Below are 13,887 nucleotides of genomic sequence, written 5' to 3' on the forward strand. Positions count from 1 at the left end.
TTTCGCAGTCGACCATGACGGTTGACCGGACTGCGGTCGACCGTGGCGGTCGACCGGACTGGAATTTTCCAGCTCCGCATATGTTTGGCTATTTGTGCATGTTTTGACTCTTTTCTCTCACATGTATGAACTCGTTCATACTCAAAACACATGGTATTATACTTATATACCATTTAATGATATTTATCATACTAAATATCCACATATCATAATTTATCACACATTAATTATATTATTCATAAATTATCGGGGTTTTACACAGACAAAGTGAGTGAATCAGGTGTTAGAGGATATGCTGTGAGCATGCATTATAGATTTCTAGGGTAGCTGGGAGGATCACATCTCATTAATTGAATTCGCTTATAATAATAGTTACCAAGCTACCATTGGTATGGCACTATATGAAGCATTGTATGGGAGGCCTTGCAGATCGCCTATTTATTGGGCAGAGCTATAGGATAGCCTATTGCTTAGGCCGGAGCTTGTGAGACAAACTACAGAGAAGGTGACATTGATTATAGAACGTATTCTTGCTGCTCAGAGTCAGCAAAAGAGCTATGTGGATCAGAGGCGACGACCTCTATAGTTTTAGGTTGGAGACCTTATCATGTTGAAAGTATCACCGATGATGGGTGTTCAGCGATTCGGTAGATGGGGAAAGCTTGCCCTGAGATATGTCGGTCCATTCAGGCTTATTGAGCATGTTGGAGCTATTTCGTATAGATTAGATCTTTATGCGTCAATGTTGAGTGTACACGATGTCTTTCATGTTTCGATGCTCAAGAAGCATTTACGCGACGAGGAGCAACAAAGGGTGATTGATGCACTAGAGATTGAGATCCAAGATGATTTGACTACCGTAGAGATTCTGATTTGTATTCTTGCTAAAGAGGCTAAAAAGTTTAGAAACAAAGTTATTTCATTAGTGAAAGTTTAGTGAAACCAGCAAGGAGCCAAAGAAGCTTCTTAGGAGAGTGAGGAGGACGTACGTCGTGACTACCCACACCTGTTTGAGCAGGTAAGATGTTAATGTTTGAGTATTCTTTTATGCATCTATGTTTATATATGTTGTTCAGCCACATTTATATTTAACACTAAAATGGGGGTACTAAACACTTAGCTCCTAATCATTCGGAACACATGGTATATATATGGGGGGTTCCTTATTTGGATTTTTTGCCCGACGTACTAGTTCCGTCTAGTTAGGGGTTAAATGAGAGTGCACGCATTTTAGATCATTAAGTTTAAATGTTTTCTTATGTTTCAAATCTGGGAATTAATGGTACGAGATGTGTACGGTAGGGTTTCCTTATCTGGATTATACCCTCTTAGTGCTTTACTCGTATTATTAAACTTTATGATGCCATTGCGGAATTTCGATGACAAAATTATATTTTTTTTTGGGGGGGGGGGCGGTGAATGTAAAATCCCATAAAATTTTGAGAAAATAAGTGATAAATTGAATTAATATATGATTAATTATGATAGTTGGATATTTATCATTATAAATATCATTAATTGGTATATGAGCGTGATACCAAGTGTTTTGAGTATAAACAAGTTCATACATGAGAAAGAAATGAGTCGAAAATATGCACAAAGGCAAAATCCCTGCATATATGTTTCTCTGCGGTCCGGTCGACCGCCGATCAAAAACCTAGTTTCCTGGTTTGTGTTAATTTCGAGTATTTTCAGGCCCAGGTCGGTTTCTCTACCATATATATATATCATGATCATAAGTTTTTACATATTTTTTTAGTATTCTAAAAACCCTAGCAGCCACCGAACCCTCTCCTAAACCCTAGATCTCTTTTGAGCGTGTTTAAGAGCTTTCGGAGCGAGATTTCGGTTTGTTTTGGGCATGTAGCTCAAGGATCTACCTTGGCATTGCATCTTGCATGTTTTATAACAAGTCTAAAATGAGTTTCATCTTTGCTAACCCTACTCCCAAGTTTTTAAATGTTTTTAATGAGTTTTAATATGATTTTGTTGAGCCTAATCGACTAATTAGAGTATAAAAGCAATCCTTTTATATTATATGAATAAATATCAGATATTTCTATGTTTAAAAGATTAAGAACAAATTTCCAAATATGTTTTAAGATCTGAAAGTAAATAACAGCGTGGTTTAACTGAGTTTTGATGTTTTTATCGACGTATCGATGTTTTCGTGCATGTTTAGGGTTTGTCCATGACATCTTATGCAATTAATCATGATTCATGTGTTTAATGATCTCCAGAGATGTTAATCTGATGTTTACAATGTTCTACACATGTTTTATGATGAATTAAACAAGTTAGATTATGGAAAACACGCACAAACACGCAAATCACAAACCTGCAGAGCAGGCTGCTGTTTGCGGTCCAGTCGACCGCCGCATACGTGCGGTCGACCGCCTGCCAGGCAGAAGCCTGAGCAACTGCTGAACGTGGTCCTATCGATCGCCTCTTAAGCATGATCGACCACCAGTCAGCTAGAAGCCTGTGCATGTTTCGACTCATGTTTGAAATTTTTGAGGGATTTTCTCGATCTATTGAGATGTAATATGATGTTTATGACATGTTTAACACCTGAGGTGTTTATGAGCACCAGATATCGACATACGTGCACAGACACATAGTTTATTTGAATTAACATGCATAGTCAAGATGCATAATACATGTTTGAGTTGATAGGTGTTGGTATAACACATGATAATGCATGCCTATATGTTTGGGATGTTTTGGTGTGGACGTTATCCCGTAATGAGACCTCGGTTGTACCATAAATATATGGATGTTATCCCATAATGAGACCTTGATGGTACTAATACTCGAAGATGATCGATGTGTTTCCGGATTGGGCAGATATGCCTTTATTCCGTGGTGCGATTATCTGGATGCATCATCCAGAATAGGGGAGATAAAACCTATTGCCACAAAACAATTGAGTAGGGACGTTGAATCCACATGCGAATGTGAGAACCTTACAAAAGTATTGTTATGTGATAAGACATATTCACACAGTTATAGTTTGCTCCCATGTAAGATTACCCAAGTGTGGGGTATATTTTGGATATATGACATACATGATATGGCTTATGGTGATTTTGAGCTGGTTGATATTTCCTTAAGACTATGCCAACTACCCGAGGGTAGTTCGAGATGTGACCTTGGTTCATTTTGGTAGTGGTTTGGAGTATTTTATTTGTACTATTTTTATTCATAGGATCAGAATTGGTATTTAATGATTCACAATTTGAGACATGGTATATACATAAGGATTTTCCTTATTTGGATTATTTTGCTCGACATACTAATTCTTGTGTTGTGGGTTTCTAAATACCAATCTCCATTTAGAGTTATATTAATGATTTTAATAGCTATATGTACTAACAGTATTTTCTTATATACTCCTACCCCTTCCCTTGGGGATGGTGGAGATGATCTCTAGCGCTTTGATGCTCGTTGTTTTCCCCCCTTTTAGGCAGTGAGTTCGGCGCATGGAGATTTGCAGGTTGATAGGATTACATCTTAGATTCCATCTAGTTATTTACAGTTGTAGTTATTTCAAAACTCCACATTTAGTTGTCTATTTTCAGACCCTAGAGATTGTGATTCTATTTTGTAGAGGCTGATTGCCTTAGTGAGATTTGATTTGACTCTTGTGTTGAGACATATTACATTTTATTTCAGATTCAGATTTATTTTATTTTATTTCAGTTGGGTCCTGATGATGGTTATTTATATATTTCTTATGTGTTTAGTTTGTTCATTGTACTATTTCACTATTCTTTGCATATTTGTACCTACACCTGTTTGTTGATTCTTCTAGAGAGATAGTAACTGTGATGGTGAAACATGTTGTTGCACGGTGTTGGTGAATGGTAGGTTTGACATTCTGGGATTCACCTTAGACTACAGCCTTGTGTGAACCCTGGGGCATCACACACCACCTTCAGCACTACAGTCTTCAGCTACTGGCAGGGTTTATGTAGTCGCACCACACGACCATGGTGCTAGTGGAGTTATAGTAGAAGGTACTTTCATAGTGAACTCCTTCCAGCTCAAATCTTCTTCGATTCAGGAGCTTCGCATTCCTTTATTTCTCATACCTTCATGGATAAGCTTCAGCTTGTAACACATCCCTTAGATGTCCTATTATCAGTCTATTTTTATTTAGGCGAGGTGTCCGTATTAGAGAGTATCTATAGGAGATGTGTCATCAGTCTAGATGAGTCTAAATTTATCATTGATTTGGTCATTTTGCGGATGTCGGATTTTGGCGTCATTCTCGTTATGGATTGGCTATCATCCTACCATGTTAGTATCGACTATTTTGCTAAAACAATCAGGTTGCAAGTGTCTGATGGGTCTGAGTTGACTGTAGCAACTTCACAGGGCAACCAGTTTACGGAGTCATTCTTGACATACATCGAGGAGATGATGCTGAGGGATCAGAGTGCTAATTTATGCGAGACTAGAGTCATCTCATAGTATTAAGATGTCTTTTAGGATATACATGGATTACCTCATGTGAGAGAGATTGAGTTCTACATCGAGTTGCAGTCAGGCACAGCACCGATATCCCTAACACCCTATTGTATAGCACCTGCTGAGATGAGGGAGCTACAGACTCAACTGGACGAGCTTTTATCTTAGGGTTTTATTCGCCAGAGTCATTCTCCGTGAGAAGTGCCGATTCTCTTTGTGAAGAAGAAGAATGGTAGTATGCACTTATGTATAGATTATCATGAGTTGAATAAGGTCACCATCTGAAACAGGTATATATCCACTACCAAGGATTGATGACTTATTCGACCAGTTGCCAGGAGCGTAGTACTTCTCGAATATTGATCTTCATTCTGGCTATCATCCATTATGAGTTCGGGAGATGGATATTCTCAAAACCGCTTTTCTGACTCGATATGAGTCTTTTGAGTTTTTTGTCATGTCATTTGGGCTGACTAATGCACCCATGGTATTCATGGATTTAATAAACCGGGTTATTTATCCATATTTGGACCAGTTCGTGATCATATTCATCGACGACATCCTTATCTATTCGAGATCGGAGGAAGAGCATGAGCAGCATCTTCGATTAGCATTGCAGACTTTACGGAAGCGTCAGTTGTACGCTAATTTTAGCAAGTGCGAGTTTTAGCTATCTAAGGTTAGATTTTTGGACCACGGTCATCAGCAAGGAGTGCATTACATTAAATCTACTGAAAGTTGAGGTACTACTTGATTGGGAGCTACCAAAGGCCATTACAAAGATTAGTAGGTTCTTAGGTTTGGCCGACTATTATAGAAAGTTCATTCAGAACTTTTCAAAGATTGTGATGCCACTTACACATCTTATGAAGAAGGGTATATAATTTGTTTGGAGCATAGAGTGCCAGAAAGCTTTTGAGACCTTGAAGGCTAAGTTGACTACAGTGCCAATATTGATTATCCCAAGCAGTGATAAGACATTTATCGTCTCCACGAATGCATCGCTATCGGGTCTAGGAGGTATTTTGATGCAGACCAAGAGAGTTGTGCCTTACATTTCATGGTAGTTGAGGATGCATGAACAGAACTATCCAACACAAGAGTTGGAGCTAGTAGCAATGGTCTTCACACTGAAGACAACGAGACACTATCTTTATAGAGTGCAGTTCGAGCTATTCACGGATCACTAGAGCCTAAAGTGTCTCTTTTTTTAGAAGGAACTCAACCAGAGATAGTGGCGATGGGTCAAGTTTATTAAAGATTACGAGTTCACAATTCAGTATCATCCGGGGAAGGCGAACATCGTAGTGGACGCGTTGAGCAGGAAGCATCAACATCAGATTTCATCTTTGAGATGCTTGTTGTATCAAGATCTTCACACCCTTAGCCAGTTTGATTTTAGACCGGAGACTGACGGGAGCAACGCATTTTTAGGAGCTTTGTCCATGCAATCATCTTGGACTGATAGGGTGGTCAGAGCTCAGCTAGAGGACTCTTGGATTCAAACCCAAAAGGGGGAGATTTCCAAAGAGCCAAAGACTGATTGGACCGTTGGAGCAGATAGAGGACTTCAAATGAAGGGCCGATTAGTGATGCCATGTAATCCACAACTTAAGAAAGACTTATTTGATAAAGCGCATCGTACCAGGTATACAGTGCATCTAGGCACCACTAAAATGTACAAGGACCTAACAAGACACTTTTGGTGGAGCTGGAGCGGCATGCGTAGAGATATTACGGAATATGTGGCTAAGTGCTTTACCTGCCAACAAGTGAATGCAGAACATCAGAGACACACAGAAACCCTAAATCCTTTACCCATTCCGGAGTGGAAGTGGGCAGATATTTTCATGTATTTTATTAAAGGACTACCGAGGTTGAAGAAGGGGAAAGATTCTATTTGGGTGATAGTTGATCGGTTGACGAAGTCAGCACATTTCATACTAGTGAAGATGACATACACGACAGAGACTTATCTGAGGATATTCATCCAAGAGATCATGAGACTACATGGAGTTCCAAAGACGATTGTATCAGATCGAGGCTCGATTTTCACTTCACATTTCTGGAGGATCTTCTAGAACTCGTTCGGCAGCCAATTAACATATTCTAGTGTGTTCCACCCGTAAACAAATGGGCAGACAAAAAGAGTTAACCAAGTGTTGGAAGATATATTGCGGGCATGTATTATTGATTTCTTGGGAAGCTGGGAGGATCACATCATATTGATTGAGTTTTCTTATAACAACAGTTATCAAGCGACGATAGATATGGCACCGTATGAGGCATTATATGAGAGGCCTTGTAGATCCCCTATTTGTTGGGCGGAGCCGGAGGACAATTTGTTACTCAGACCAAAGCTCATGAGACAGACTACAAAGAATGTAGCAATAATTTAGGAGCGTATTCTTGTAGCACAGAGTCAGCAGAAGAGCTACGCGGACTAGATGCGATAACCATTAGAGTTCCAGGCTGAGGACTAACTTTTGATGAAAGTATCGACGATGAAGGGAGTTTAGTGATTTGGCAGACGAGGAAAGCTTTCCCCAAGATATATTGGTCCGTTCCAGATTATGGGACGTGTTAGACCCGTTTTGTATCGGCTAGATCTTACAACATTGTTGTCGAGTATACACGAGGTTTTCCATATTTCAATGCTCAAGAAGCATTTACGTGACGAGGAGCAGCAAAGAGTGTTGGATGCACCAAATATTGAGCTTCATGATGATTTGACCACTATTGAGATTCCAGTTTGTATTCTTACTAAAGAGGATAAGAGACTTAGAAATAAGGTTATTCCCTTAGTAAACGTTCAATGGAACCGGAAAGGAGCTGAGGAGGCTTCTTGGGAACGTGAAAAGGATATACCTTGTGACTACCTGCACTTGTTTTAGTAGGTAAATTGTTAGTATTAAATTGCTTGTGTTTATGATTATCTGTATAGTCGTATTTCTATTTAACGCTGGAATGGGGTTATTAAAACTTAGCTCCTAATCATTCAGAACACATGGTATATATATGGGGGTTCCTTGTTTGGATTTTTCGCCCGACGTACTAGTTTCGTTTAGTTAGGGGTTATGTGGGAGTATTTGCATTCGAAATTGTTAAATGTAAATATCACTTTTGTTTCATATCTGGAGATTAATGAAACGAGATGTGTCTGTGAGGGTTTCCTTGTCTAGATTATCCCCTTAACATGCTTTTCTAGTATTATTAATCCCTATGATACGATTGCGGAATTTGGGGACGAAATTCTCATTTAAGGAGAGGTGAATGTAAAACCCTAAAAATTTGTGAAATAATTTTAAATGAGCTTTATTGTGATTGGTGATCATTCTGGGATAAATGGATTAGTTTGGAATCGATTTAAGATCGATTCGCAGTTGCAGCCTCGGTTATCACGAGTCTACTAAAAATTGTTACTATTTTATTTTTAGTAAATTTTCTATTGATCAGATGGATATAAGATTTTCACCATTGATGTTAGAATTTCAAGACGATGTTGTGGGTAAATTTTTGTTGTTTTCTGAATAATGGAGTCTGAAATCATATATATATATATATATATATATATATATATAATATATATATATATATATATTATATATACATATATATATATATACATATATATATATATATATATACATATATATATATATATATATAGAGAGAGAGAGAGAGAAATATAGTATGCCTTGGTACCAAGCACAAATTTTATGCTTATTAGTGAGGTGGCATAATCTCCTCCACTCATTCAAATGGGGACCACATTCACATGGGTTGAGGAGTGCATGTGAATATGCAACTATTTAAATGAGTAGAGGCGAATTATACCACCTTACTACCAAGCACAAATTTTTTTGCTTGGTACTAAGCATACTCATTTTTCTATATTATATATATATATATATATAATATATATATATATATATATATATATATTATATATATTATATATATATATATATATATATATATATATATATATATATATATATATATAATTACTTACCAACACTACCTAACCTTATACTGATGCAACAACAGAGCGGGAGGAGGAGAGTTCTGGGCACACTCACGAAGAAAGAAGAGAGAGAGAGAGAGAGAGAGAGAGAGAGAGAGAGAGAGAGAAGGAGAGAGAGAATGTAACGCCCCTCCTCTGGGAGGTACATAAAAATTTGAGCATGACCTATCTGTAATAAGAAGGGTCGACCAGCTAAATCTTTATGCACATCACAACATAGATATACTGAAGGGCAAAAAATAAAGCAGTAGAGAGGCATATGCAATACCTAAGATCACGAGGTTGACAGCAGAGTCCATTGAATACCAAAATAGAAGAGAACTAAAGGGTAATACAAAATATTACAATAATAGCAGTGGCTACAACATTAATACATGTTTTATAAGTCAAAGGTACTACAAAAGTGAACATAATTAACCCCTATTAAGATTTTCCTCTGGAGCTAATCTTCAAATTCAGGGTCTGCAATGCCCTTATCCTTGCCAGTTGTATGACCTGCGAGTGGATTCAGAAACAATAGGGGTGAGCCTAAGGCCCAATAGGTAACCATAAAAATCTCGGGTACAATCCAAGGGAACGAATGAAAATGATAGACATAGATATCAAACTTGAACAACGGGGTCTCAACATTAAGTTGCCATTCTTATATCGTAATCATTGATCGAAGTGAAATAACATGTAAAGATGAATAATCAAGGTCTAATATTTAGGATTCCAAACTCCCCAATCATGGGATAATCAATAAACCGCGCATGCTTTTATACACCCACCGGTGAGCATCCTCACACAGGGCATTGTCCCACCGGGACACTATAACATTACCATCCACCAGTGAAGCTTACTTCACACAGGGCATAATCCATGAATATAGACAATCAATCATCAACGAAGAGAGGAATACTATCATTATCAATAGTTGAACCATCGAATCAATTTGAATTGTTGCAATGAAATCATCCAAGGACATCGAAGGTATAAAACTGAAATAAACAACATTAGGATAGCAATGATTAACCAATCAACAACGAGCCCATGCATGAGGTGAATAAAATAGGAATATTATGAAAATGATAAGATATACAATTAGCATGGGAAACTAACTCGCAGGAATTTCAAGAAAGTAATCAATCGAACTCTCAAAGACTTGAGAGGAAACAATGAAAGGTTACCTACCGATTATGTCGGGATCCTCTCGGCCAACGAATGAATCCAAGATTCTCTGTCCTATATATACATGTATACCCACATGAGATTCTAGACACTATGTCTTTTAAAACTTTAACCTAAAACTTATATCATGGTATAAGCTACACCCTAGATGATTGCATCTAATATCTCTAATATGCACAGCAACCTAAGTAGTGTACATACAGCTGATTTAGGTGAATAGATGGTACAGAAATTAATGTCCAAAATGCATAAAACTAGTCTAAAATGACTCCATTATGAGTCTAATTTCAGAATATAAAACTTTTACATCAATGCATTATGTATAGTAAGAGTTATGCTCTCAGCAAACTACACATATCAAAACTGTAGCAGAAAAACATAGGTTACTATCTGAAATGAATAATTTATTTCGGGTACTTAACACTATACAAATGATCTCATATTTGGTATATCAGTGATATTATGGGTTAGATTCCAAGTACAATTAGTTTCATCAAACTTTCAATTTTATAATGCATGTTACATGCAAAACAACACAAGGGGGTAGACTGTTTCATCAAACTTTCAATTTTATAATGCATGTTACATGCAAAACAACACAAGGGGGTAGACTGGAATTGTCAGTACATATACTAGGTATTAGAACCATGTTACATGCAAAACAACACAAGGGGGTAGACTGGAATTGTCAGTACATATACTAGGTATTAGAACTTGGTTTAGACTTACCAAATGTTACTCAAATTAATTAAAACTTATATCAACAGAAAGACAATTGAGTCTATTTTTAGGAATAGAAAGAATTTTATGCATGCATTGCATATGTTGAGATATATGCTCTTTAAAAAGGATATAACTCAGGCAGACAGTTTCAGACACATGCACTGAGTTAAACTATATTTTCAAACAAGTAAATGATCTCATAATTAAACAAACAGGGTCTAAAATGAAAGCCACGAAAGTCTAGTTTCTATAACAGAAAGAATTTTATGCATGCATGGTTTATGTTGAGATATATGCTCTTTACAAAGGACATAACTCAGGCAGACAGTTTTAGACACATGCACTGAGTTAAATCATACTTTCAAATAAGTAAATGATCTCAGAATTACACAAACAGGGTCTCAAATTAAATCCACGAAAGTCTAGTTTTTATAACAGAAAGAATTTCTTCATTTGGATATATAAAAAGAAAGTTATGATCTGTTTAGTGGTAGTGTATATTGCTGGAAATTTCTGCACGAAATTTCTGTTTCAAGATAAATTTGACATGCATGCCCTAAAATGTTACATGCAAGACCCCAAGTATAATATAACTATAATTATTGGTTATTTCAGTTCTAAATGATGGAATGAAAGATTTTTTTTTTAGAGATTATACCTTAGAATACTCTTTCCTCCCTTTCCAAGCTTCAATGAACCCCTTCTTGACTATCCTTGAGCTCCCTCTTCTTCTTCAAGGTATGCAAGGGTTTAGGGTGTAAAAAATGAATGAGGAAGAGGATATAGAGGAGGGTTGCTGCTGGCCTGATATAGAGTGAAAGAGAGAGAGAGAGAGATATGATAGGATTTTCTTGGAAGAGTAAGAGATGTGAAAGGTTGAGTGGTTGACTAGCTTTTTCCCCATGCACTTATCTCTTGCAATAAAGAGTTTTTTGAGGGTTTAAAATGTAAAATACTCCCACTAACATGGCTGACCAAAATTAAATAATTATGTTAATTAGAGTGTTCAAATTAGGTATTTAATAGTTTGGTTATCTCTAATCAAGGTTTACATCATGGTTAACTTAGGTTTACATGCTAAGTTTGTATGCATGCTATGACTTAGTTAACTAGATCACAATATGAGAATTAGCTAAGTTAAATTCTCATACTAGAAGATTATATGAGATGCAATAAAGAAAAGAATCTACTAATTTATGAATTGGTATCGGTAACGGTATCCGATTAATGCAAGGAAATTTTTTTTTTTGGAATGTTACATACTTCCCCCCTTAAGGAAATTTCGTCCCCGAAATTTTAACGTACCCTCAAAATAAATGTGGATATGTTTTTCGCATCTCAGGTTCTAGTTCCCATGTTGCCTCCTCAACGCCTCGATTATTCCATAAAACTTTAACCAGCAATATGGATTTGTTTCTCAGCTGCTTCTCCTTAAAGCCTAGCACTCGAACCGGTCGTTCTTCATAAGATAGATCCTCCCGCAGGGGCAAGGCTTGGTGCGAAATAATGTGTCTGGGGTCTGGTACATACTTTTTCAGGTTTGAGACGTGGAACACGTTATAAATCTTCTCCAATTCTGGGGGCAAGGCTAGCCGGTAGGCTACAGGTCCGATCTTCTCCAAAACTTCATATGGCCCAAGGTATCTTAGACGGAGTTTGCATTTCTTGCCACCTCTTGTTATTCCTTTCATTGGTGTAGCCTTTAGAAACACATGATCACCAACCTGGAATTCTAGGTCCTTGCGTCGACGATCTGCATAGCTCTTTTGCCTACTTTGGGCCGTCTGCATATGTTGCCGAATAGTTTGGATCTTCTCAGTCGTCTCCTGGATTACGTCTGGTCCAAGTAGTCAACGATCACCAGTCTCTTCCCAACAGATAGGGGATCTACATCGCCTCTCGTATAGGGCTTCATAAGGTGCCATGCCAATGCTAGAATGAAAGCTATTATTAGAGGCGAACTCTACTAGCGGCAAATGCGTAGCCCAATTGCCTCCAAAATCTAAGCTGCAAGCTCTCAGCATGTCCTCCAGGGTCTGTATCGTTCTCTCAGATTGTCCATCAGTTTGAGGATGTGCTGAAGTGCTGAACTTCAGTTTAGTCCCCAAAGCTTGATGTAGGCTCTTCCAAAATCTTGAGGGAATCCCGTGGAGCTTCACGATCTCTTCAATGTATAAGCTGGTCAACTTTTCCATGGTATACGACATCTTGTAGGGTATGAAGTGCGCTGACTTGGTCAGGCGGTCAACTACCACCCATATGGCATCCTCTACTTTTGTTGATCGAGGTAGTCCAGTAACAAAATCCATGGTGATGTGATCCCATTTCCATTCTGGAATGGGCAAAGGTTGTAATAGTCCTGATGGTTTCTGATGTTCAATCTTCACCTGTTGTCATGTTAAACATTTTGATACAAATTCAGCTATCTCCTCCTTCATGCGGTTCCACTAGAAGTTTTGTCGGAGGTTCTGATACATCTTGGTGCTACCCGGATGAAGAGCATATAGGGTCTGGTGAGCTTCTCTCAATATCTGATCCTTAAGCTCCCCATCATTGGGTACACAAAGGCGATTACCCATCTTCAAAACACCATCTTGAATCTTAAAGTTTGAATATTTTCCTTGTTCCACCTTCTTCCTTATTTCACATAGCTCCTTGTCTTCCTTCTGTCGCTCCTTGATTTGGTCCAACAGAGTAGGTTGTAGGCTTATCTGACAAATCTTCATTCCAGAAGAATACTTTCTAACTTCAATCTCCATTCTCTCAAGCTCCTTACTTAACTCGGCTTGTTTAGTTAGTAAACAAGCTGATGCAATATGATTCTTCCGACTGAGAGCATCTGCTACTACATTCGCTTTACCTGGATGGTAAAGAATATTTACATCGTAGTCTTTCAGCAATTCCAACCACCTTCTTTGCCTCATGTTAATCTCCTTCTGAGTAAATATATACTTTAGGCTCTTGTGATCTGTATAAATATCACATGATACCCCATATAGATAGTGTCTCCATATCTTCAGGGCAAAAATCACAGCAGCCAATTCCAGATCATGAGTGGGGTAATTCTTCTCATGAGGTCTCAATTGCCTGGAGGCATAAGCCACTACCTTCTCATTCTGCATTAGAACACAACCTAAACCTCTGGAAGATGCATCACTATATATCACAAACTTATCTGAACTCGTAGGGATAGTGAGGATGGGAGCAGTTACCAACCGTTTCTTCATAGTGAGGATGGGAGCAGTTACCAACCGTTTCTTCAACTCCTGAAAATGCTCTTCGCATTTCTCACTCTAATTATACTTGACATTCTTACGAGTCAAATAAGTTAAAGGGGCTGCTAATTCTTCGCATTTCTCACTCTAATTATACTTGACATTCTTACGAGTCAAATAAGTTAAAGGGGCTGCTAATTAGGAAAAGTCTTTAACAAATCTTCTATAATATCCTGCTAGTCCTAAAAAGCTAAGAAATCTCAGTCACTGAGGTGGGAC

General features: G+C 37.8%; 1 protein-coding gene across 1 annotated transcript; it reads left to right on the forward strand.

The window, feature by feature from the left end:
• Nucleotides 629-937, forward strand: LOC109847519. Its single transcript, XM_020416746.1, has one exon. The coding sequence runs from the start codon at nucleotides 629-631 to the stop codon at nucleotides 935-937; it is 309 nt and encodes a 102-aa protein (XP_020272335.1).

This window comes from Asparagus officinalis, chromosome 7 (assembly GCF_001876935.1).
Source record: "Asparagus officinalis chromosome 7, Aspof.V1, whole genome shotgun sequence".
Lineage (NCBI taxonomy): Eukaryota > Viridiplantae > Streptophyta > Magnoliopsida > Asparagales > Asparagaceae > Asparagus > Asparagus officinalis.